The sequence below is a fragment of the Marmota flaviventris genome, chromosome 10 (genome assembly GCF_047511675.1).
Source record: "Marmota flaviventris isolate mMarFla1 chromosome 10, mMarFla1.hap1, whole genome shotgun sequence".
Lineage (NCBI taxonomy): Eukaryota > Metazoa > Chordata > Mammalia > Rodentia > Sciuridae > Marmota > Marmota flaviventris.
Window position 1 is genome coordinate 55,974,544 of NC_092507.1, and position 27,678 is coordinate 56,002,221.

The 27,678-nt window shown below is 42.8% G+C and overlaps 1 protein-coding gene across 1 annotated transcript in view; it reads right to left on the bottom strand.

Moving 5' to 3' along the window:
* The window catches only part of Wls (Wnt ligand secretion mediator), a 101,101-nt gene that overhangs the window by 8,365 nt on the left and 65,058 nt on the right, over positions 1–27,678 (bottom strand). The window contains exons 4-11 of the mRNA XM_027949469.3: positions 26,438–26,599; positions 25,159–25,295; positions 21,933–22,101; positions 20,436–20,533; positions 19,807–19,870; positions 17,658–17,801; positions 15,945–16,028; positions 8,965–9,118 (exon numbers count right to left, since the gene is read on the bottom strand). Coding sequence (XP_027805270.1) covers positions 8,965–9,118; positions 15,945–16,028; positions 17,658–17,801; positions 19,807–19,870; positions 20,436–20,533; positions 21,933–22,101; positions 25,159–25,295; positions 26,438–26,599 — 1,012 coding nt within the window. The remainder of the gene's footprint in view (positions 1–8,964; positions 9,119–15,944; positions 16,029–17,657; positions 17,802–19,806; positions 19,871–20,435; positions 20,534–21,932; positions 22,102–25,158; positions 25,296–26,437; positions 26,600–27,678) is intronic.

A 27,678-nucleotide genomic window follows, 5' to 3' on the forward strand; every position in this document is an offset into this window, starting at 1 on the left:
TTAGAAGAAGCCCTGACCCTATACTTAGGACTAATGTCCTGGGCATCTGTGGATCCCAAGGTCTCAGGACCTTAGGGGTTACCCATATACCCTTCAGGGAAGCCACATGGTATTAGCTTTCCCTGGTAGACCCATCTCTCAGTGTTACACAGCAAAGTCTGTCCTACAGCTGTCAGGACTTGGCCAGAGAAGGTACTAAAGAAGCATAGCCCAGCTTCCAGCACATCCAATGTATCTGCCCTTCAGCCAGAGACAGGTGTAAAGTAAAGCTGGTGATAGACTTGACCCTGGTTGCCAGGGACCAGATTTTCTCAGGTCACTAAGTTGCATTCTTGCTAGTGCAACTTCTAGTTCATGCCTCCACCAAGCAGGTGAAGTACAAGCTTCCCACTTTTAGATCAAAGAAAGCTAGTTCTAGATTTGCATACCTGGGTGAGCCATCAGAACTTCAAAGCCAGTCTCAGGATCTGCATGTCTGTGTGAGTCATCGGAGTTTCAGACAGTCCTGACCACCCCAGAAGCATTGTTTACCTAAGGAAACCCTTTCCCAAGACTTCCTAGAAAGAGACATGGACGTGGAATTCTGTTTGGCTTTTGAAGAGAAGATGTTGATTCTTTAAACCCCAAAATGTGATTCTAAACTGCAGATCTCAGAAAACATGTATGGTTCTGCAGATTGCTTGAAAAAACAGTGAAAATTGCTGTGATTTTTTTTTATTGAATAGATAACTATATAATAGTCCTTATCACATGGCTGACACAGATTTAAACAATGCACAAACATTAGTGCATTAATCCTCGGACAGAGACACTACTATCATCATTCTCATTCTGTTGATGAAGAAACTGAGGCACAGAGAGGCTAAGTAACTCGCTCAGGGCCCCAGAGGATCAACAGTGATGTGAGATTCAAACTAGAGTGACTCGGCTCCAGGACCTACACTCTCAGCCTTCAGGTTCTGCCATCTCTTCCTAAATATTCAAGTTTCCAACAGCCAAGGAGACTGACAGTGAAGTACGACGTCCTCGTGCGATATGTTACAGTTAGACATGTACAATAATTTGGATGAATGTTCAGTATATTAATTCTGTTTTTATATCTGATAAATTTTTAGCACACAAATCAGCGCACTGACAGGAGAGCTGTTATTTATGAGTATTTGCCATATGCACTGTGAGGGGCTTAGCATGCCCTGGATTTCCTTGTAAGATGGGAAGCCACTGGGGCGTAAGTAATTTCTCTAATGTGCTGGATGAGGACCCAGATCAATGGGACTCTGTGTAGCAAAATCTATGATTCTCCTGTGTGTTTATTGTACCTTGAAGGGCAACCTTACCCCTCAGGGTATCGATGTGGGCGTATGGCAGTAACTTAGAGGAGTGGGGATCCCTCCAGTTGTCTCCAAATCCCATCAACTCCTATTTCTGCCAAGGTCTTGCTCCATCTGTTAGTCTCCCTCCCTCTCTCTTGGCTTCTGGTGCTCAGTGCACAGACATGCTCAAAGTCTCTTCCCATCTAAGACAAAACGAAACCCTTCTGAAAATGTGATATGCTTCCTACTGGGGAGAAAAAAGAGAAAGTATGAGAGAAAAAGAAAAGAATTCTTCCCTCTGTAGTAACTCTCTTTGGTTATGCCATCAATTCATAACATTACAATGGAGGCTACTTTTTCATAACCTTTGGGTATGGACCCAACCTCTGGCTCCCATTTCATCTCAAAGGACTGCAGAATTAGATGCACATCTGTAGTGTCACATGCACAGGTGTGTAGTGTTGCTTGGTTCTAACTGCCTGGAACGCCTGCTGAGGACCAAGAAACCCACACACCCTGGGGTACAGCTTAAAACTGGCAGCATTTTATGACACACATTTTTGTATCTGTGGCCACTTCGATAAAAAGAAGAAATGATGCTATACCCCCTCTCAGGTTGTTTCACAGATTCTGAGAGAGAAAAAGGTCTTCTAATGTCAATAATTCCTAATCCTATCCTCACAACCACGCAGGCAAACTAACAATCCTATTACCCAAGAGTGGAATTCCAGTGCACTCCCACAACATGAGTTTGACTATTTCTCAAGGTCATGCACAGTCTTTGCTGGAGCCAGGATTCCCAGCCATCTGTGTCTATCTCCAGAGCATATGTTCTCTCCATAACTGTATTCTTTTTTGGTGGAATTTTCCCTAGGCCCTCACCATCTTCTCTTCCATTCACCTCCAAAATAAGCTTGAATGATAACTCTTTATAATGATGTCCCTGGTTCACAGCAAAATGAGAAAAACAAGAATGGCGTGGTATTTGTAAAGCTTAATTATTTCTATGCAGAAGATTGCTCTTTCATGTTATGTTTCCCTACAGTTAAGGTATTAATATGATTAACATATTAAAAAATAAAATGCTGGGCAATATTATTTTTGACTTTAATTTTTTCTTTTTTAAAGAAAAGAAATATCCAGCAAAGCATCTAGTATGTAGTAAGTGTTCATTAAAATACTCATCAATATCTGTCTGTTGTAGGAAGCCCAGCTCTACCCTGCTCTGCCTGGCTGAGACTAGCCTAGCATATCAGTACTAGTATTCCCTACTAGGATTTAGAGAAAAACTCTCCTCTGGAGAGCAGGCATGGCTTGGGATGGCTCAGCTTTGAGGATCCTTCCTGGGAGACAGTGGCTTTGGTGAGACAAGGTTTAGAGACCCTGGGTCCAGTCATCTCTTAATCCATCTTAAACACAAGAGATAGTTATACCAGGCTATAGGGAGCCATTTCCAACAACCTCAAAGACATCTCCAGACACCCCATACCAGGATATGACTCCAAGGAGAGGGACAAAATTAAACCTAGAAGTTTTGAGTAAAATCTCAGTGTCATAGACTGAATTGTATCCACTATGCAAAGTCACATGTTGACATCCTAACCCCTAATACCTCAGAATGTTGCTGTATTTGGTAATAGGGTGTTTGAAGAGGTAGTTAAGTAAAAAAAAGAAATAATTGGTATGAGCTCTCATCCAAAATGATCAGTGTGCTTTGAAAGGGGACTGGAATACAGATACACTCTGAGGAAGACCACGTGAGTACTCAGGGAGAAAATGGCCATTTACAAGCCAAGGAGAGCTCTCAGAAGAAATCAATTTTGTTGACTCTGATCTTATCCTTTCAGCCTCCAAAATTATAAGAAAATAAATTTCTGTTGTTTAAGTCACTAAGCCTGTGGTATTTGTTATAGCAGCCCTACCAAACTAATACATTTGGGAAGCAGAAAGTTCTCTTCAAGAAGGTGACTGAAGTGCCCCCAGTGGGACAGGGTGACAGTAATTTTAAGACACAGAGAAGATGATTTTAAATGACATAAGTATGAAAGTTCAGGTCACTGGTAGGACAACATCCCTGAGAGAGGCAAGAAGAAGAAAGTACCTGACTACAAATAGCAGAGTAGGAGGTTCAGGCTGGCAAAGGACTGTCGCTTGGTTCCCACCTTCACTGGGAAATGGGAAAAGGCTGTTGAGAGCCACTTTAGGGTCTGGTCCAGCCTTGGAGATAAGAACAATTCCATCACTGTTTGCAGACATCAAGGGAAAGCCAGGCTGGCCCAGGACGGATCATCCAACATACAACCAGGGGGTGACTGAAGTAAATGACAGACACTGTCAGGCCCCACGGCTCAATCCAAGCATTTATGGAGGCAACTAAAGCCACTGCTCTGTGAAACAAGCAGCAGCTTCCAGAAGTAATACTGGCAGCACGTGGTAGTTGGCGACCAAGACACGGGACCTGGGGATACTGCTGTTGCTTCCAGGAGCTTGAGTGCATCAGACATTAACATTTCACAGGCACAGAAACAGGAAGGCCCGAGTGGCGATTAGGGCATCTCTCGTTCCCTTCACGGTAGTCATTCAGTCGGGAATACAGTTTCCCATAATTCTTCCAAAACATTCTTGTCAAGAATTGTGTAGGCAAAAGAATACAAAAATCAAAGCTACAATCCAGAAATTTCTGACTTCATGACCTGCTCTTACTTTATTGTTTTCCCACATGGATTAGTGACCTACTGAGTTAAACAGTTTTTCATGAGTACAGGGTATTGCTGTTGTACCCTTTGGGGATGGTGCTTTTGCCCCAAGAAAAGGGTCAACATTAGCCCACTGCAGTTCATTTCTGCCTGGGAAGATATCCAGAATGATTCATAAATTGGTTATGGCAACAGGTAAAAAGAACAGCTTTAATGAAGTCAGCAGCAGGGGAAAAATGTAAATGCTCCTCGAAGGAAAGAGAACCAGAATATCATCGTTGCATTTTTTAAAACGGTGTGTGTGTGTGCGTGCGTGCGTGTGTGAGTGTGTGAGAGAGAGAGACATACCAATGCACATACATGTACACACAAGATAATTACACACATATAGGTGTCCCTTGGTATCCATGGAGGGTTAGTTCCGGAACCTTCTAAGGTTAAATACTGAAGTCCTTCATATAAAATGCCATAGTGTCTTTGCATAGAACTATGTGATCCCCCCTGAATACTTTATATCAGCTCTAGATTATTTATAATACCGCATACAATGTAAATGTCATGCTAAAGAGTTGTTATACTCTATTGTTTAAAAAGGAATGACCAGAAAAAGAAGTCTGTACATATTTAGTACAGATGCTTTTTTTTTTAAGGGTATATCTAATCTGTGGTTGGCTAAATATGAAAATGTGGGACTCCAGGACACAGAGGGCCAGGTAAGTGTGTGTGTGTGTGTGTGTGTGTGTGTGTGTGTGAGAGAGAGAGAGAGAGAGAGAGAGAGAGAGAGAGAGAGAAAGAGAGAGTGAATGGGTGTGTGTGTCTATGTTCAACAATTCATGTGAATGTGTTGCACTACTGCTGTAGCACTGGGAAATCAGGCAACAGGAGGAGCCCCCCACACCTGCAGTGTCTATCAGGAGTGAGCACACTGGCTTGCAGCTGTCCTGCCAGTTCCTGTATTTCAAAATGCAGGTGAAGATACTTTGTCCCCAGATCAGGATAATGTCTCCTTGATAGCAAGGGCCATCTCTGTCCCTCCATCTCATCCAACATAGCACAGTGCTAAGTACTGTGATGCTCGGTAGTTCATTTGTGAAGGGTCACTCTCTGATCCGGGCAGTGAAAGAAAAACAGAAACTCATGAGGGGAAGTGCTCTCTGGAAAGTGACCCTCAATTGAAACTGCTGCCCATTTTATTCTTCTCTGTGCATTCCATGACCAAAGGAAGAAGCAAGCATCTATTCCTTTCCAACCCATCTCCTCATGTTTCTTGGCATCTCTCCACCCCCCTAAACAAAAGAACACTCCTCTATAGTTCTTTCCCTTTTATATACCCTTTGGCATCAGAAACTGTTTGTCAAGTTCCTGGAAATGGGTTTTCTCCCTAGCGATTCATCTAGGACCCATCTCATGAAGAAAAGAAGCACCACATGCCTGGGATTCACTCTCCATAGAAGAGATCTGAATTCTTGGCTCTGGGCCTTAGAAGTAAGTGCAGTGGGGGGATGGGGGTGGGGGGAAGCCAAGCTAATTAAAAAGGAGCATGGGAAGGTTGGGGGAGGGAGAAAATACCATCCAGACACTCAGGGGATTTTAAAATACAGCATATCCTCCTGAGGGTTCATGTTTAGGTTTCCATGAAATATTCCCAGATATTTCCAAGGAGCTTCAGAATCTTGGCTAATGCTCCATAATTCTTCGGACACACTGTGCATCCTGGTGGAAGATGGAGAGGTAAAAAGGGAAGAAGAGCAGAGAAGGAAAGTGTTCAGAGAGCCTGACATGGAAGAGACCCTTCTGACTACATGAGGTCATGGTACCACACAGAAAGCACAAGGTACAAGCTGCAAGGGCTCAAGCTGTGGAGCTACCACTGGAAAACTGCGAAAGCATATGGCTTTTGTGTTTGTGATCAGCATGGAGTACCAAAGCAGTCTAACCACCAAAATACTGGAAGAATGTTTTCCCCCCAGGGCTTTGCTGGCATTTGAGGTAGGACAATTCTTCATTGCAAGAACCTATTTCTTTCATTGCGGGACATTTAGCATCTCTAGAATGTGGACACTAAGTGCCAGTGGCACATTCCAATCATAGTGACAATCCAAAGCAACCACAAATACTTCCAAACAGCCATCAGTGAAGGAATCCAGGGATGTGGCCTCCTGTTGAGAACTAGTTTTTGAGCTTTCTTGGAAATAATAGCTCAAGCTGTCTTCAACAAAAAATCCTGATGAGGAAAGGATGGAGTTCTGATTCTCGGTTGTGAGCTTTAGAGAGCAGGTAGGCTGTTGTGAAGGGTGAGGGGTCTGATGGGATCCACCTAAAATCCCTGGCTTGGCAGGTCCATCAGCCTAACCAAGCTGGAGCCAGGCATTCTTGCCAACATTTGGATACTCCTTACTTGTGACAGATATCATGCCCTGGGTTGTCATGCAGTGACAGAAAGTGCCCCCGTGCCCCTTCTTTGCTATCATGAAGAAAGAGAGGCATTGAATGTCACAGTTCAGAAGGACTTAAGAGAGACCACTGAACTGTTGGGAGAAGTGGTGCACAGAGGGTTAAGAGGTTTGCCAGGGATCACACAATAAAAACAACCAGCAGAAGGGTTCATGTGCAGAGAGAGCGGCAGCACACAGTCAGTACTCAACCCCTGCAACACATTAGTGCTAGGACACCATCCAGGAAGTGCAGGCACTGCTTTATGTGGAGTTTCCCTGGAAGACAAGAACTTCGCCTACTTCAGTCAAGGCCAGGCCATGTGGTTTGCCAAAGTCTGGCAGGATGACTGTGAAATGAAATTAAGGTTCTTGTCTGCAAGCCCGGAATCTCTTCCTGCTGTCATGTTGAAGGTCCATGTTCCAGAGGCTATACACCCCCACTTCCCATGCACAAGGTAAAAGCACTGAGTGCTAGCAGTGGAATGGAAGCCGATGGCTCTCTAGCTTCCAAACCTTCTAGAAAGGCAGTTGGTCAAACTGAGAGCAGAACCGTGGGTAGGGAAGTGAAGCCTTTACTCTTACTCAGGATTCATAGCCAGAGATGGGTCTAAAATGGTAACAACTAGTCTTGACTCCAAATAGGTGAAGGTGTAGAAAGGAAGAGAAATCTCATGTCCAGGATGCTGTCACCTGGAAGTGGCCAGAAGAGTACAAAGACAGATGGTAGCTGAGGCTGCTCCACTACCCATGGCCCCTAGAACAGAGGCCCTCTTCTCTGTCATCCTTTTTGTTTCTATCTATATGTCATTACCCTCTTTTCCTTTCTGTCATTCTCAAGATCATGGGCCCATGTGTGAAAAATAAAGGCTGATCTAGAACTCTTGCTTCTAAAATATCACTTCATTCAACATGTCTAAAGCATCTTTAAGAACCATCTCTACTGCCCTTCAGGAGTGAACACTACAGCAGGGGAGCAAAACGGTCCAGACAGACTCATCTCACGTCTACCCAGTTAAAACTGGACCCGTGCTCCACAGGCTTGTTCCTCAGGATACCAGTACCAAGTGACATTCTATCAGGGGAAAGGGCTCCAGGAACAAGTGATCTAATAGTTGAAAGAAATGCTGTTACCCCCACCTTATCTAAAAAAACTTATGTTACAAATTAATGTACTAAAGGCATTCAGATGACTTGCAGTGAAAACCTCATTAATGCTGTTCAACCTAACTGCTGGTAGGTTCCTTAAACACACCAACATCCCATGTAACAACGTAACTCTATTCAGTGTAACTTGATGGATTCTAATTGGAGTGATCAGGAGGCTTCCAAGTGAAGGCAGCATTTTGTCTGGACCCAAAATAGGGGTAGGGGTTTCATCAGGCCCACATGAAGGTGGTATGTGGAATCCATTCCTTCAACACACCCAATGAGCACTTCCTAAAAATGAGGTCAAGCCTCAGCACTGAGGGGCTGCTGCTACCTTGTATTCTGCACCAAGATAGACTTACACTCACTAGTGCATTTGAGAAAGTTCACCTTATGTTTGGGGAACAGCAAATACGTAGCTAAGGTAAAACAGAAGAATGAAGGTAAAGGAGAAGAAAGAATAAAGTTGGAGCCAAACAGCAAAGGATCTGTTAAATCAATTATTACCAGGTCACCTATCCTAGGTTAACAGCACTGGCCTGGGCAGCAATAATTCCTTTTCACTGCCATGGCCAGCTGAGAAATTCGTGGCAAGTGCTTCTCTTCTGGTTTTTAGTTTCCTCATCTCTAAAATGATCAGAGAGGCTAAATACTCTAAGGTTCCTTTAGGTATCATCATATCCAGGTTCTGTGACTATAAGATAGGAAAAGATAACACACAGCAGCACTGGAAGACAGGAAAGTTCTGGAGACAGGAGAAGGGCCACTGGTTTGAATGTTTGTCAAAAAACACTCTTGAAGGGCTGGAGGTATAGCTCAATGGTGCCTAGAATGTGCAAGGCCTTGGGTTAAATCCCTAGTATGACAATAATAATAATTAAAAAAAAGGATCCAGGAGGAGAGAAAGAGAGAGAAACAAATCCCATAAACCTTAAAGAAAACTGAGTAGGAAAAATAAGACCATCCCATCTTCCACTCTCAGGGCCCAGACTTCCTCTACCTTATATTTTAGGATCTTTTCATGTTGGAAGAAAAAATATAAAGATTATTTCCAACAGTTAATTTTGATCAAAAAAATTGAGGAAAGCAAATTTGATTTTTTTTGTATTAAACTGGGACATATTTTAGAATAGAATGAAATATTCTCAATGCATTTTAGATATTAAGAAATGAGGACCTGAAGAACTATCTGACTTGTGCTGGCTTTTGTTTTATGTGTCTATAGAGTTCCTTGGGATGTGCCTTCACTGTATCTCAGTATTAGGGGGACACTTGGAGGAAGGTGATGAACCCAGAGCTTTAGCCATTTAAATCCTGTAGAGACAGAAGCTGGCTTATCCTGAATGAAGCTGTGCTAAGGAGGCTGGGACTCACCATTGGACTGGTCTTCCCCATAGTTCTTATGGGACGGTGCATACAGGAACATCAAAGCGAAGACATAGAGGTTCCACATTCCATAGATGCCTGTGAAAAAGGCACTGCTCACTTGGACTGTGACACCGCCCCATTTCCAATGGCCTTCAGTCACCTGTGGAAAAGGAAAATGACATTCTCTTGGAACAACAACAAAAAAAAAATAACACCAATCCAGAAACCAATTAACACAAAAACCAGGACTCTTTCACATATGGAAAAAGTCAAGGGCCATGTAAATCTCCCTGTTTTAATGTGAATCATACCAGTGAAAACTGAGGGCTTACTATGCGTCAGGCACAATGTCAGTGTTTTTTTTCCCTTGGCGTCATGTTAGCATCACCTGGGGAGTGTCCCTTCCTGCCAACAGCCATCTATTGTAATCTCTTAGTTAAAGAGCCTGTGTCTGAGTCTAACCCTTATCCACAATCATAATTCCTTCTCTGTGGACTTCCCAGCTAGATGTAAACTCCCTGCATGCACGTACCAACTCTGGTTTGCTTGCTGCCTATCCTCAGTGCCCAAAGTACCAAGATGTTCAATGAACACAGGTCAATCCACATCCAGGCCATACCACTCACTATTTAATAAGACAAGAGAGAGACGAAAGCTCTGAGCTTGAGTTTCCTTAAGTGTAAAATAAAAACCTGAAAGGTCATGGGGGAGAATTAAGTAAAAATACTTCTAGAAACTGCCTGGCATACAATAAGCAATGTCTTATTTATGTATAAAATGTCACTCTAGGTAAGTCACCCACAAAGGTAATTATGAGGCCTTCATATGCTTTGCAATTCTGCAAGAGATGTTTTGAAGCTGCTTTTGTCTGTGTTAATGACTTGGTAATTGTTTTAAGGGTGGCCTGAAGACATATGGATTACTCTAGGAACTGTCAACAGAGCCATTGAGCTGAGTGACTAATAATTTGTACCAGCTCTTAAGATCACTGAAATGATTTTGACTGCTTCTCCTTGCTACAGGACTTGTAAATGGGAATAAAAGAAAGAACTGGATAAATGTTGCTGTGACAATTCAATGAGCTTGAGTTATAAAAACCTTCTCTAGGAGTCACTTGTAAACTGTAAGATGGCGAGCTGGATCTAAATGTTAATGACTTGAACAAACAGATTGATCTCACCTCCTATTTATGATACAATGAGCAGGCTTCCTGCAATGCTGTCTATGTTCCCTGTGACCCACTGGGGCTGTCGGCCTGGTGAAGGGTTAAGCATAGGCTTTACCTTTTAAAGACCTGGAGTGTCAGGGAACCAGGAAACAGCTCTGGTTTGCTTGCTGGTTTACCCAACTATAGACTTTAGTTTGGCCTTCATGATACATAATATAAATGTTCATTTTTATGACTCATAAACAAACCAATACAATGAGGTCTTCTTTATTTTGGAAAATAATTCACTATAAATAAAATATTCAGGAGTGGTTTTAGACTAAGAAGGATTTTATCACCATTTCTGATTTTAAGTCATATATCAGCATTCAAATTACTTAAGACCTCTTAGAAACATCTCTGAATGTCACTCCTCTTACTTTTAAGTCCAAAATATCCTAATTTACTAAAACCTATAGTACTTAGAGCATCTTATGATGATTTTTAATGCCTATAATGAAAGAGGAAGGAAGCTTTAAGATATTTCCTGGAAATACATGGATACAGTGTGCTAGCAGAGAGAACTCCCCTTCACAGGGTTAAGGAGAGGAGGCCAGGCGGAAGGAGCTATAAGCAAGATGGGATATGATTGTTTTCCTACTCTGTTAGAACAGTGAGCCCTTCTGCAAGAGGAAGGGCCTGTAAGAGAGCCTATATCCTGTGTTACGAGTTGGGAACACCCAGTACTGACAACTTTAATGAAATTAATTCCTGCTAGGATCAGCATGACTGACCCCATCTTTGGAAGCACCAACTTGCATGCCTCATACTCAGTGATGCTCAACCGATGTTTGCTAAATTAATAGGGGTAGAAGTACAGGGATGTGCTAGGACACCAGGGCAACCACATGGAAGCAGAAAGTGGGGGTAGAAACAGCCACTCAAGAATCTTCTGACCAAAAAGTAAAAAAGAAAATATTACAGTCTACAGTAAATCACAATAATTGCATTTCAGTGTGAGAGGAGATGCCGAGGGGTAATAAGCGTGAATTAATTTAAGTATCACTCTCAGTCATACTCATTTATTATCACTTAAAACAAGTGGTTAACACAGATAGAGCAAAGGTTCTTAAATGATTATGTATTAAATATATTAAATATTCATGCCATCCCAGACACTATACCAAGCATGTTAATACAGAAGTATCATTGAGTCTACTCAATGTTTCTACTCAACACAGGGGTAAACTATGGTACAGAGAGGTGTAGGTAGTATCCTACTCAAGACTGCTGAGCTAAGATCATGGGTCTGACTCCAGAATAAGGTGGTCTTAACCATCATGTGATACAAGGATAAGAATACTCTTGTAAATGGGGGTCAGTCTCTGAAGGCATCAACTCCCGTGTAAGGCCAAGTTTCTTTTGGAAATTCACTTTGCTGTTCATTGTGTGTGTGTGTGTGTGTGTGGGTGCATGCACGCGCGCATGTGTGCTCACATAAGCATGTGTGTACGTGTATGTATGCATACGTGTGTGTGTATGTGTGTATGTGTGTTCTCCACAACATACAGAGTCTGTAGGCCTGGTAAGGGGTGTGTGTGTGTGCGTGTGTGCATGAGGATATATATATATATATATATATATATACACACACACACACATATATATATCCTCATGCACACATGCACGCACACACTCACATAGGTTTGTAGATTCAAATTTGTATAGTAGCATATATCACTATATTCTAGATCAGTAATGTATGATATATGATAAACTGGATATATATACAAAATATCATTTTACCTTAGAACCACAGAATGGATGCTCATACTATGAGGGCATACAGGAGCTTACTTAGTGTGACTGAGGAGACAGCAGATTCATGTCCCTGTCTCATGTTTCCTCTAGGGCATGTACATTGTTTAGGATGAAGTTGGAGATTCACCAATCTACTGAGTTTGTAATCTGTAAATACATTATTTCTGGCCATGGAAAAAGGCTGAACTGCAAAAATGAACTGTCGAGATAGTGCACCTCCACTGCTTAGAGACTGGAATGTGTATTCTTCTTCTTCTCTGAGTTACTCATGCCTGAGACATATTGAGCTCTGAGCACGTTCCCATCAGTATGAACCACAATTAGCAGCCACACCAGGGCAAGTTTTGTAGACCCAAATATTACTAATATTCCTCTCCCTTTTAGAGAGAAAAATCAGCTAGCCCAAATTATTATTATTATTATTTTTAATTACATCCCCTTCTGTATAAGTCTTATTTCTAAAAGTTCCTGTTTTTCCTGATTTTACATCTCAACAATTTACTTTTGTGTGAAACCACCCAATTATACCCCTGGAGCCAAGTGAAGGTCAAATCCTTTACACCCAGTAGTCTTGACAACCAACATTCCACTTAACAAGATTTCCAAATCCCAGACACAGGCTCTCTTACCGGAAACGTCTCCTCTATAAGTCACAGAATGAAGTGATCACACATACACACAAAAGAGATGGAGACAGGCTCTCTGGGAGTTTGCCGCATGTGGCTTGACCTGAATGTCAGGCACCTGGGGGTCCCCTCAGTGAAGGCCAGTGACCCTCTCCCCTGCATTGCACTTCTGTTCCCTACTGCCACCACCTCTGAATGGAACGCCTCTTTTTTTTTTCCAGAGGGAAGGGGCCAAAAGACCAGACTGCGATGTACCATCTCTTGGTTGCTATGACTGAGGCCATTAAAATGGCAGGCATTAAAAGACTGCACCTCAGTCCCCAGCTACAAAGCCTCAAGGTCACCGCATTCCACAGCTTCCCGTGGGCCTTTCATTCCCAGCCTCAGAGCTTCAATATCCTGGCGAGATCCCCTCGCATTATATTTCAGGGGGCTTAAATGCAAGCTCTCCCAGCAAGCCTGAGAGTATAATGGGGGTTTTAAAACATTCCTTTTACCTAGGGCTGGGATCCATTTCAAAAAGTTACCCAATAGGTTTTCTTTCAGGTGAGCTCATTGCTCTGACATTCCAAAATGACATTAGAAAATAAATCCTCTGATGACTATATTAATACAGTACCTGGGACACCGAGAGTTATGCTGGAAAACGTCTTAGATGTCTATAAATAAACCTTAAAAAAAAAAAAAACCCAGCAGGAGGAATGTGAGGAGCTAATGGAATTCAAAAGGCCTCATTGCTACCCCCTCAGAGTTGAAATCCACTCCGGGCCAACTATCGCAGTAGATATAAAAAGCCTGCCACAGGCTGCAGCCGGATACTGGGGCAATGGAATATTAATCTTTTTCTCCACAGAAAAGCCACAAACTATGCTCCTTGGAAGATGGCCTCCGCTGCTTTAAAAAGTACACTAATTAAACATGTGCAAGGTTAAAGTCTGGCAACATGCAAACAATTTAAGGATTAGTTCCCTCTTCACTTCAGGTAGAAGGAACTCTGCAGAGACAACAGTGAGATGTGGGGGTGGGGAGAAGGACTCCAGCTTTCTAAAGTGGCAGGAGCATGCATCAGGACTGAAGTGCCCTTCCTTTCTGCCTTCCTGGGAGCAAAGAGTAGAAAGTGCCCTTCATTCCTTAGACCACTGAACTGGCAATTCTTCTTCCCTTCTCTCAGCCTGGTGGTCTTGGACAGTTGTCATAGCCCACACTGAGGGACTAGAGGAATCAGAAACCATTTGATCACATGAGGGAACTGGCCAAGGGAGGCCTCAGGCCTCAGACTCCCTGACTTCACTATGGGTGTTTGAGCTGGTTAATAAAAATCTCATTCAGACTTGGAAATAGTTTTACTGCATTCAGAGTGGAGAGCAAAATTTCCAAATTTTTATACACAATCGCTTGGATACAAACATAGCACATTGCTGCAGGTCAAAGCAGATGGGGTGAACAGAACATATGAGGACATACAGGTTATTTTATTTTTGGTAGCAGAGATTGAACCCTGAGTCACATTACCAATGCTTTTTATTTTTATTTTTTTTTTATTTTGAGACAGGATCTCACTAAGTTGCTTAGGGCCTCACTAAGTTGCTGAGGCTGGTTTTGAACTTGTGATCCTCCTGCCTCACCTCCCAAGCTGCTGGGATCATAGAGCATCACTGGTACTTAGCTTATTGTTTTATTTTAAACCACATGTACTTTAGACTTTAGCAGAGCCAGCAAAACTAACATCTCCCAGCAGTCATGGCCAACAGGATGCTGAGGCTCCTAATGTGGGGTTTCCTTGGATGGATTTCAAGGGGCCCAAGAACTGTGATAAGAAAAAATTCCCAGCTGGATGTGGTGGTGCACACCTATAATCCCAGTGGCTTGGGAGGCTGAAGCAGGAGGATCATGAGTTCAAAGCCAGCCTCAGCAACTGTGAGGTGCTAAGCAACTCAGTGAGACCCTGTGTCTAAATAAAATACAAAATAGGACTGGGGATGTGGCCCAGTGATTGAATGTCCCTGAGTTCAATCCCTGGTACCTGCCCCCCAAACCCCCCAAATTCTCTATTTTCATCAGTCTGTAAATGAAAGCATTTCCTTCAATTACAAATGTAGTCAACAAACCCATATGGTATTAGTACTACCTATGAATCATCAATAGAAATCATGATATTGTCACATTATTTAGACTTTTTGAAGATACAGATCTGTAATATGCATAATCATAGGATATAAATATTTTGGATTTCAAAGGGAATGTATATTTATATGAAATTTCCTTTGAAATCTAATTTTCTCTTTAAACTCATTTAGAAGCATTCTGAGAGACTCATAGCCTTCACCAGGTTGCTAAGGGAGTCCATTTGGAGTTGTACTAGAAGAAACTTGATAGCAGAATGGAGTCAGTCTCATTCCTGTCCCACCAAATTTCTTTCTGTTGGAATGACATAGGAATGACACGGCACTAGCAAAAGAATCAGAAGGACCAAGTTGTGCTCCCTGACTTACATATACTTCGGCAAGTCAGCCTTCCTGCCATTCACTGGCGGGCAGCTATTCATGCTTACTTAGGATGTGCCAGGGGCTCTGCTAATCACTTGGCAATGTTACTTCCTGTGATCCTTACAGCAACCTTCTGTGGGTGGTACTATTGTTTAATAAGATAAATTAAACCCCAGAACTGTTAAGGAACATTTCCACATTTCCACCCAGCTGGAAAATAGAATAAATGGGAAATGTCTCTAAAGCTCTTTGACTTCATATTCTGGAAAACTGGGATAGTAGTTCCTACCCTAATTACCTCAAAGAGTGTTTCTGAAGCTCAAATAAATATAGTTTCAACTTAAACAGTACTTTCCAACTTCCAAAGCAAGTCACCACCAATATTCTAAAGTTACCATAATTATTGAAATTTTCAAGTACAGCAAAATTTTGTGTTTGGGAAATAACCAGTGAAAAGATAGGGTTCTAGCAAGGGGACTTTTGAATAACATTTCACATAGAAGTGGCACTATAATTACGGAATGGTTGACAGATTGTAAAAGGATCTATGTTAATGTTACATAAGGATGCAATCAAATTAATACTTGCTTGTTAGTGTTGTGCTGCGGGGCTTGAAAAGTTTATTCTTCTAAGTAAATGAAACATGGGCCCTTCAATCTGGTGCAGGCATTCAATTTACTTAGCATCTTTTAGCTCCTGCAAGGTCATACTAAAGGGATCATTCAGTTCATATGGCTAGGGGATGGATAACAAGTCCCAGACTAGAGTGGTCCAAATAAACAAGGCTTGATCAGCTGGTCAGAATGATAGACTCTGCTCCTTTCTTCAGCAGCTCTAGAACTTTCTATGTAGTGTAGAGATATCTCTCCAAGGACATTCTCCCAGAACATCTCAGGGTCCACTTACCTGACTAACAATGAAGAAGATAACAGTCATAGCAGCACAGGCCAAAGTGATGAGCATGAGGAACTTGAACCTAAAAATTAGCCCCTGTTAGAAAAAAGAGTAAGAGAGGTTTACTATCTCATCAATCCTTTTCTCAATATATAAATCCAAGAAAAACTTTTTTTATTGGTATTGGGGATTGAATCCAGGGGCACTCAACCATTGAGCCACATCCCCAGCACTTTTTATATTTTGAGACAGGGTCTTGCTAAGTTGCTTAAGGCCTCACTAAGTTGCTGAAGCTGGCTTTGAATTTGCGATTCCCCCTGCCTCAGCTTCCTGAAGCACTGGGATTAAAGGCATGTACCACCACACCCAGCTAAGAAAAGCTATTTTTTAAAACTCTATAAAGCTGGCCACAGTGGTACACACTGGTAATCCTAGTGACTTGGGAAGCTGAGGCAGGAGGATTGTAAATTCAAGACCTTCCCATATAACTTAGGGAAGCCCTGTTACAAAATAAAAATGAAAAAGGGTCAGGGATATAGCTCAGTGGTATAGCACCCCCAAATTCAATCCCTAGTGCTGAAAAGAAAAAAAAAAGAAAGAAAGAAAGAAAAAAGAATACTGTAAATCAAATCCCTAACAACAACAGTAAAATAATTTCACATATTAATATTTCTCATGCTGAGGTGAATGTGGCTGAGAAATTTCTTGGGCCAAACACTTCCTATGTTCTTATCTTTCATGAGACAGTGACACCAGAGCCTGGGAAGTTATATTCACAGCACGTCATGAGGCTGCTAATTTTCCTGCTAAGCTGGTTACGCTTCTCTGCAAGGGTTCAAAGTTACCAAGTTCAAGTTTTCTGTGGCTGTAATAAAATTCTGCTCCAATGAACAAAAAGAAATATGCATATTAATCAACATGAAGTGGATTTGGTTGAATTTCCTCACATGTCACTACAACTCTGGAGACAGGCAAAGCCTCAGACAGTACCCATGGTTTCCTGAGCAGGATTTGGGGGAACTTGTGTTTCAGGAAGAGAGATACCTATTAATCAGGGGCTCTTAGGTGCAGATCCACTACACAAGTAAGCCTAGGGATTCTGTGGTTTCTGTGCCTCCTTCACAGAGGCATTAGGCCTGTATCTCCGGCCACTTAGGCATGAACCCACAGTGTCCTTGAAAAATCAAGAATGCCTGCATTAGACATTTGAGGATGTTAAGCATTTCTCTCAAATGAGGAATATAATCTATAAACAGATTATTGAACTCTTTCTGAGCATCTGCTGGATATTTTAGGGGAATGTGGATTCTGAGAGTCTGGGAAGCAGATCACTTGGGCTGAACCTATTTTAAGTTTAATTCTGGGCAAGGGAAAGTCTCACTCCAAGCCAAATCCCCATTTAATGACAGCCCACTCTCCCATCTAGTGTGCACCTACATTCCATCCAAAGTTGAAGAACCTGTCAAACAAGTGTACACCTTATTGAGGAAGGAACATATTCATACCATGAATACCTTCAAGATCTAGATAGCTGGTCAGGTGTCTCTCATAGTACATTTGCCTCAGAGCAACATTTGCCTTGAGGTCCTACATGAGAATCTCAGTGTGCACTGCAGAGTGAAGTCTTTCACCCTCCAGGGCTGTGTATTTATGCATCAAGCAGAGATGATAATGAGCAGAGAACAGAGTACCAGGTCCTGAAGAAGCCAAGAGAGAGCCACTCACTTCATAGTGTAGCCGCCGGACCTTGCTCATGGCTGGCAGACTGGACTGTTTCCCACTGATGTTCCGGAACACCTGAAATACCATGAAGCACAGAAACAGGAAGTAGAGGCAGAGGCAGATCCCAGCCACAATGATGAAGGCCATCTGATGGTGTCCAGTAAAGGAAACAGCAGGTTCCTCACACTCAGGGGGCACAAGCACTGCCCCCTGGTCTGTGGGTGATCCTCATTTTATTTCTGGGAATTTAGGATATTTTAAGGGGGATAAAAATATTAAAATCTGGCATTCTAATGAGTGATGAGGTTTTCTGACACAACAGCTTCAGAGAGGGGAGTGTTCAGATGGCTTTCTAAGCCAAGTCAGAAGAGAAGGTGTGCCCTGTTTATTAAAAATGTAGAGTCTAATCTAGACCTACTGAATCAGAACCTGCCTTTCAACCAGTTGTCCAGGAAATACTAATGCATCATGATTTGGAAAAACCCTAATAGAGTGGTATTAGTTACTACACACTAATCAGGTGAAAAGACATATTAAAAGCACTGTATGAAGGTCAAATGAAGATGCCCAGGTCCCACACTGGTTGTATGATAGACTCAGACTTCCCAGCTAGGAAACTAAGTGTGAGCATGTTTGGAACCCCCTTGGGCTGTCCTTGCACTTCTAAGAGTGAGACTGAGATGTCTACAACAGAGGGGAGGGAATAAGTAAGGGCAGGTACAGTAGCAACAGCTACTAGGGCCCCAGGAGTGGGACTGAAGTCCTGAGGTCAAACCAGAGGAGTAGTACAGTTCACAATCTTCTGTCACCACAGAAAATCTTCTCAAATGGGATGAAACTGAAGGATAGGTGGTGAAGGTTGGGAACGGGGACAATATACTTTGAGACCCATTGGAGAGATTGAGACCTGCCATTACAGCCAACCTGAGGACCACCAAGGCCTGGGGCAGCATGAGCTGGCTTGGAAGATGGGTGACCTGACTCCAGCTCCTCTCTACTGCACGCTCAAGCTGCCAATAGGTTTCAACAATTTAACAAGCATGAACTCAGCATTCATATTTCACGAAATGGTATACTTAGTGCAGATTCTCCTTTCCTATGGCTGCAGTACCCTGGAATAAAGAGGATGTGGTTATTTGCTATAAGACTCGAATTCGTATTTACTTTCCCAAACTTTCATCTTATCAAAATAAAAAGGTTACACTAGAGGACATTATAACTGTTCTGCACATCATGCAGATAACATTTTTTGGTGACAAGGATGGTGGTGGAAGGGTAGAGCTCAACTCTCCCATCCCTAAGGTAATGATACTACCAATTCAGTTTATTCGCAAAATCCTTGTGACACTAAAAGGCCCTGGGAGTAGAATTGAAGTCCTCAGGTCAAACCAGAGGTGTAGCACAGTTCACAATCTGTACAGTTGCCAGACAAAGCACATTAAAGGGAACGTGGCAAAATATTACCATCAATAAAGGGTACAATCCCAGCCTTTCTCTCCTCTCCAGAGGAGAATCTTTTTTTTTTCTTTCAGAGCACTAAACATATTATTATTCAGGAGATAAAATATTTAAATCCAGCATCCTTAAAGGGATAAGCTAAGACTGTCACTTCTGCTTCACGAAGATGACTCAGACATTTTAAGTGAACCAACCAGAAGCCTCAGCACTCTTCTGGAACTAATCACCTTAGCCTTATCTCCACTCCGTCTCAGAAATGAAGAGCAGCAGCGTGGTGTGCCAGCACACCAAGGTCACTGTCAGAAGCCTTGCACACAAGCGACTTCAGAAACCAGCTCTCCCACAGGGGCCCAGAGATGAACCTCTGTGGCTCCAGGGAAAAGCGAGTCATGCTTCAGTCTGCAGTAAACAGTGAATAATAGATAATTTAGACAGGCTGCAGTAAGACCTGCCTCTCTGATCCCTTTGCCATGGGGATAGGCACAACCTTCTCCCTTGGCCTGCTCTTGCCGGGTTTGAAAGCAAGTGGTAATTCTTCTCATTATTTGCCTTAATTGTGCTGTTATCATTGGTCTGGGGATCAAAGCTCTGGCCAAGCACATATGCAGAGCATCAACTGAGCCTTGGAAAATGATCTTGGGGACCAGGCGGCTGTGGGAAGAAATAAAACCCTGAGCCCATCAAGGAAGGATACAGCCAGCTCTGTTCCAACATCTGTAGTCCAGATACTGTAGAAGGGATTCGTGAGTTGTACTCCTCTACAAAACAAAAACAAAAAACAGGGTGGAAAGGCAAGACAATTAATAAATACAAAGGCAAGGTGGAACTCTTTTTAGTTTTGCAGCTGGAAGGGAAAGAGCTGAATTCAGACTTAGAAACCTCATAGAGAGCTTAAAGTGAAACAGTCTAGCGGAATATAATCAGCGCAAACATTTTGTAACTCTAAACCTGTGACTTAGTCCCAGTGCTTTGTTTGGTGGGGGGATACTAGGGATTTGGTACCACCCAGGGGCACTTAAATACTGAGCCACATTCTTAGGCCTTTTAGACAGGGTCTTGCTGAGTTGCTTAGGCCCTTGCTAAGTTGCTGAAGCTGGCTTTGAACTCATGAACCTCCTGCCTCAGTCTCCTGGGCTGCTGGAATTACAGGCGTGTGCCACCAAGTCTGGCTCTAGTCCTAGACTTTCTCTGGGGATATGAATATGTACAATGCTTTCACCCCAGAGGCTCTTCACCACCCTTCTCCCTTTCAAACACTCCTCCTAAAGATGGAGGTGGTCACAGGGATGCACATTCAGCTGAGTCCCACAGGAACCTACTCACCTCTCACACATGTCAAATATGAAGAGGCAGAAAGAGCCAACGGCGATTGGTCCAACTTGCTTCCAATACCCTGCAATGTGATTCCGCTCATGCTGATCCTGAGGGAAAGCAAATTAAGAAAGGAGATAAAGACTGGAGGAGAGCAAAGCAATTCTACAGGTGAGCCAGTCTTTCAGGACAGTCTTGCTGACCACTTGTTGTGCCATCCAGAGCCTCGCTAGGGCTTAGGCATTGGAGAATCAAAACCTGTGTTCTGCAGGGCCTTGCTTCTGTTGGGGAGGCTGGCACAGGGACAGACATTACGCAGCCCTTCCAGGAGGGCTCTGGTGGTAATAAGAAAGAACATGTGCTCTGGGAGCACAGAGAAAGGCCTCGGGCCCTGGGAGGGGGGATCTTCTGTGGTCCGACAAAAGAACTCTTGGAATTAAATTCCTCTGTGACTAAAAACCTGTGTTTATGAAGGAGGAGCACTCCCCGGAAGACAAAAGAAAAACATAAAGGCATTGAGTAGGTTGAGGGAAGAGATCTCTTATGGTTAGAAAACTAGACACATTTTTTTCTCTGACTTCATTAACACCAAGCATGAGTTCTCTTGACAGATACACCAAGACACTAAAAGAAAGAAAATGGGGGAGGGGGATGATGAATGAGAAAAATGGAGAAAGGCAAGACACATCTCAGTCTGCACGCTGGGACACAGTGGGGGCATCTACCTCAGAGCAGCTCATTCTAGAGTTCACCCAGCACTGCCCCCCAGGGGAGTGCTGGCCAGGGCAATGATCTCCCTCTCTTCTCACACTGCTCTCCCAAAGGGCAGCACACTTCAGAGGGTTGATTTTTATGATCAAAACATAATGGAACCTCAAAGTATCTCCTGTACAGGGACACCTGTGTACTGACTCGTGGATGGGGTCCAACTGGCATATGTATGCCTTAGCCACAAGGTAAGGAAGGCACCATTCCTATTTTTATTCATGGTACCTCAATCCCTCTTGAAATATGATTTGACGTCTGTGCAAGGAGGTCAGTATTGCTGGGTAACAGGGGTCACTAGGTCACCTGGACCAACTGCCAGCTGGAGAAAGTCAGATCCTCATTCTTTAGTGGTTAATCTGTTCCTGGGGACAGGACAAGCACAGCTGAGACCAGAGAATGAGATGCAATACTAATCTTAGAATCTGCATTTTTTCTTCTCCTAAGGTACTCCTATTATCCCATTTAATTCTTATAGAAACCTAGGCAGTAGTAGGCCTGAAATCCCATTTTATAGAAGGGGAACCTGAGATTCCATGACTTGCCAAGGCCACTCGCTAGTCACAGGGTGAAGCAGGAATGTGACCCACAGGGTGGACTCCACAGCTCCCACCTGCAACCGCTACCTTATTCTGTCACAGTGGACCAGAGGCTGGGAGGTGGCTGCCAGCTCAGCAGCCCACATGGCCACCGTGGCATAGATGTCTGTCCCTTCCTGGGGCAGGGGGCGGGGGGCACTCTTACCATCATGTGCTCGCCACAGAAGATGATCCAGAAGGAGAGAAGCATTGCGTAGAAGATGCCCTGTCGGATGTCACCAAACAAGAGCATCCAGGTCCAGTCAAACCCAATGGAAAACCACTCCACTGGGATATTGATGAAGGTCATGGAAATCCCCAGGGCAAAGATGACTCTGATGGCAAGAGAGTGTCGGAAAAGCCAGGTTATTCATGGAGGAGGCCGATTTTAAAAAATCTGAAGCTAGTTTTGAGAAGATTTTATATAAAAGTAACTAAAATGCTGCTTATTGGGATGGAAGCCATAGGATGGGTTTCCCAACTCCTCATCCCCAGTCTCCACACTGGATGCAAATGTCCTAAATGGCACTCTGAGAGTCAAAAGGGCCACCCCAGCCTCTCTAGCCAACGGAACCTATCCCCGAACACCCACACTTTATTTTACTACCCACCAGGTTAAGAGTCTCCTATAACGTTTTTTATCCCTTTGTGTTCTTGAACTGTCTTCATCGACTAACTCCTCTTACCTATTTGGGATATCATTTACCCTGATCATTAAGAACACGCAGGATTGTGATCTCCTCAGCAATGATGGATTATGTAGCATATCTGTTTCAAAAATAAATGACCCCAGACACATAGGAGACATAAATTATTTGGGCTGCTTGGTTAGATTTAATTTTGCCTTTCCCCATCACTCTATTATCTTCCATTTCCCTATTAAAATGTCATCCTTATGTCACTTATTTATTCACACTTTATTCATACCCACGAAATATATACATGGTTATTATGGACTGGGCATAGTGTTAGGGCTGCTGATACATTGAATAAGAATCTTTTTTTTTTTTTTTAAACTCATGGAGATGCATTCAGAGGTGGAGCCAGAAAAAGAGGCAACTGAAACTGAGTATGGTAAGCAACATGGTAGGAGTCAAAACTGCTGCCAGGACTTGTCTCAGGCAGAGACTGAAATTGGGCCAACAGTGATTTGAGATGAGGGAGGTGGAAAAGGTGAGGCCGGGGGCAGAAGCTGGGTGGAGAAACAGAGGCCTGGAGGAGCTAAAGTATCCGAGGATCTCCACATAGCCCATCTCAGTCAATAACTAGACACCGAGATCAGAGAAATAAAGAAGGATGAGCTCATGAAGCTACTTGCACACCTCATTAGAGATTTGGAAATTTATCTTGAAGAGGCCAGGAACTCAACCAAAAGTTTCAACAACAGAGTGACATGATTCATTAATTCAATAAAATCTTATTAACCTCCTACGTTCCAGTTTTTATTCTGAGCACTGAGGATATGGTAGTGAAAAAAATTAGCAAGGATCCAGCTCTCATGATACTTGCATTCAGATGGGGTGAAACAGGGAATACTGGAGGAAGAATGTAAGTAAATGACAAATGTGCATTATGAAGAAAAATAAAATTAGGTAAGAGAACAGAAAGTGATGGAGGTGAGATTTTATATAAGGGAGACAAGAGAAAGCCTCTAAGATGAGAAACATCAGAGCAGGTCATGTGGAAAGAAGGAATTGAGCCACAAAGATACCTGGGGAAGGGTATTTCATTCAGATAAAGAGAATAGTGAGTGCAAAGGCCCTGGGGTGAGACCAAGCCAGGCATATTTGAGCACCATCAAGAGGACTAGAAAAAATAGGAGGTAAGATTAGAGGTGGTGAGAGACCAGAACTTTAAGGAGTTTATAACCAGGGCAAAGGAGACAAAAAGCCAGTGGAGAGCTTTGAGAAGAGGAGTGACATGATCTGATTAACACTTAAAAGGGAGCCCTGAGGTTGCTGTGTGAATAGATTATAGGGAGGAAAAGGTTGGAAGCAAGGAGAGCAGTCGAGAATACGATTTCCAATATCCAGATGTGAAATCATGGCAGGTTAGTCCAATTTCAATGGTGGCAGTAGACATGGTGAGGTTTCCCAGTGGGCTGATATGGAATGTGAAAAAAATAAAAGAGAATAGAGGGTGATTCCTCCCATTTCGCTTGAGGGACTGAAAAAATTGAGTTGCCACTTACTAAAATGGGAAGAGTTGTGTTTGAAATAGGAGGAAATCAAATGTTGTTCTTCCATACATGTTACATCTTCAAGGCAAGGGAAGATGGCTAAATCAATACCTGGGATATTTGGGTCTACCTTCAAGAGAGTCTGAGGTTGAAGACATAAATGAAGAGTCAGAGGGTCGATGAATTTTAAGACCATGAGATTACATGAGATCACCTGGGGAAGAAGCTAGTGAAGGGAAGAGTCCAAGAGTTTGGAAAGATGGGAGGAAATAGTAATGGAGACCAGGTGACAGTTGACAAAGCACAGCAGCTAAGAGAAGGGTGGAGGAGGCTGGGTGAAGGGAGTGATCCACCATGTCAAATGCTGGTGATCAGTCAAGGACAGTGAGGATTGAAAAATGACATTTGGATTTTTTTTTTTTTTTTTTTTTTTGGATTAAACTCAGGAGCACTTAATCACTGAGCCACATCCCAGGACCTTTTTTTAAAAACATATTTTATTTAGAGACAGGGTCTCACTGAATTGCTTAGGGTCTCACTAAATTCCTGAGGCTGACTTTGAACTCAAGATCCCCCGGCCTCAGCCTCCCCGAGCTGCTGGGATGACAGGCGTGCACCACGGCACGTGGCATGACCTTTGGATTTGTAATGTGGGGCTCACTAATGAGCCAAAGAAAAGCAGTTTGCATGAAGTGGTGGGAACAAATCCAGACTGAAATGGGCTCGTTCCAGAAAAGTAGAAGCAATATATGGACAAGAAAGTTGAGGATTCCTGATTTAGAGAAGAGCCAAAAAATGGTATGGTGGCTTCAGAGGAAAGTGGGGAAAGGTAGAGTTTTGTCAAATAATGGGAGATGGTGGAGCATATTTTTATATTAATGGAAATGGAAGAGAGAAAAGAATACATCTGCAAGAGCATCACACTACTGTGGAGGACAGGGGTTCGGCGTAGGAGCCTAGCAGCTCCTCCACATGAAAGAGAGAGGTATCTGATTCTGGTCACAGGAATGAAGAGCAAAGACAGAAATGTGAGAGAGGTAGAGCCCCTAGGATTTAATACTTTGCATTTGCAACGTGAAAGAGCAAATGGAGCCCAGGATGACTACTGTTCAAATCACTCTCCCCACAGCGGCTGCCTGACCTGGACCCCAGTGAGAACTGCAGCCTAGAAATCTCGGGAAGCCAGTGTTCCTTAAAAGTGTTCAGCTCTTACTTTTCCAGAAGCACTGGGGGTCTGGACATCATGGTGATCCTCCTCCAATACCACACCATGATGATGAAGATGCTGGGCGTCAGGAAGGTCTTCATGGCGAACCACACCTTGGTGAAGCCTCCATTTTGGTGGATTCCCTAGACAAGATGGATTTTCAAGGTGAATATATCTTAGTTCTCTCTCTTTCTCTCTCTCTTTTTTTTAACCATCAAATGCATTTTGGGGACAGATGAGTGGAAAAGTTTTTCTGCTGAACTTTTAAGATCAAAAGTATTCATATTCACAGCATGTACTGCCCTCCTAACCCTCTGACCCCTCCTCAAGCACTGTAGAACTATATACTAAAAAGGATAAAAATGGGCCATGCTTTGCTGAGGGAATGATTAAGAATCATTTCATTGAAATGTTGGAGATATCCCACATGTCCAATAAGTTGAGATTGATAAAAATGCATTCAGATAAACCTCTGCAATGGAATGCTAAGCAGTATTGCAAAGTAGATTTATACTATATTCACAATATACTATTAAATGAAGAGGAAAAAAAAAGCAAGAAACAAGAGTCAGTTAAGTGTGATCTCATTCTTTTACAAGGGAAGGAGTTATATAAAATGTGCTCTATGTGTGTGAGTGGGGGAGTGTACATAGAAGAGACAACCTTGAAGGAAATACATCAAAACCTCATAGTGATTATTTCTCCAGATGGTGGGATATTATAGGTGATTATTATGCACTTCTGTGTCCTGTACACTGATTTCTACATTAGATATGTATCTCTTTTATAACAGTTTTAGGTTTTTTTAAAAAAATGTCCTCCTTGCTCCAGGTGCTACTATTTCCATGATTAAAGACATAAACTGGAAAAGAACCTAAAACACCACTTGGGCTTGGAACATGAGACATGTTAATTTTTTTTCTTTTTTTGCTTTTATCTTGGTGGTGTTCAAAATGAGATCACAATCACATAATCATGATTATATAACCATTATAATGATCTTAAGTGATCTGAAGCCCACTTAAAATCCTAAGTGGGCACAATAATTACATTGTTTTCCATTTCTGTAATCTCTCACACAAATCAATTTACTTCATGATCTCTGCCATTACAGGTATGCTATTATTCCCATTTCTCAGGTGATACAACAGAGACAAGTGCAGTGTAGAGATGCCAAGAGTGAGATGGAGTTCCCTTCCTCTGCCCCACCACGCACCCAAGAATTGGTGGTGTTCTTGGCCAGTGTTTTAGTGCCCCACCTGTTGGATCAATTACATTCACTCACCACCAACCGAATATCCTTTATCTCTCCAATCCCGACGTTGATTTTCTTCTTCTCATTCACAGGCAGCCGGATGTTGAGGAGGTAATACTTGTGAGCCACAGACCCGATTTCCATGAATGGCAGGACGTCACACTCATAGTACCGGCCCTCATGCTCTGGGGTCTGAGGAAGAGCAGAGGGTTTGAGGCAGGTCATTAGTCCCAAAGGACCGTGTTTAAATTCTCATACATGGGCCTTGCATCACCAGTTTTAAAAAGCACATATTTTAAAGTATACACTAGAGATGCAAATTAGCAGGGAACACTGGAGTCAAGGTTTCTACCCAGCTACCCCCACCTCAAAAATAAATATATCAGTCACATTTATGGTAGAACCAAACATTTCAGGTAAAAAGCAGCAAACTCTTCACACCTTTCTCAGCTCTTCAATCCTTGGTAGAGTCTCGCATCAGATCACTCTGAGGGTCTACCAAAGGCTAAGAGAGCTTTTCATTTGTGCCACATCATGGGAGACCTCTGAGGCTCTGGGGGACAGTCCACTCTTTAAACATTCTGGAAGAAGCCCTTGCTGAAGTCCATTACACTATTTATGATGGCTGATTATTTTTATGGTGAAGTACAAGAAGCTGAAAATATCTTTTTTTTTTTTTTTTTTTTATTATTGATCTGAGAGGAAAAGAAGTAACCCAAAGAGCTTGTGGGATCTGGGGAAGACAGAAAGTCTAGAAAGGTAATAATGAGATTAGTTTGCTAGTGATGGCCACTCAGAATTTCCTCCCTCCCAAGCTTCCTGACAGACTAAGAGGCAAGATGGTAGAAGGGAGCTGAAATTTTAAAAGAAAATAAGTCTGGTTTCTGGAAAAGACTTCTTGGACTTTCTGGGCAGCAATTTAAGAGAGGACTGCATGGCAGACGGTGTGGTGTTGGGATTTCAGGAATAGGGCACAGCTTGCTTTTGAAAACTAAATTCTGCGCTACCTCTCCAGGCTCCCGGTTATGTATGCCTGGAGAGATGGGGGAGTAGGGACCAAACGTGGGTGTGTAGAGGCAGGAGCTTCCGCAGGCAGGGACTGTCCCCTGGGTAAGGCAGAAGAAGGTCTGCCATCAACACTGGATTTATGTGCCAGCTTCCGTGTTTGCTTAGCCCTTCCTGATCAAGGAAGTGCTACAGGGGAGACCTACTTTGTCATTCCTAAACCTGAGTTAATTCACAGGACCTCCAAAATCTGTCATAAAATTTCA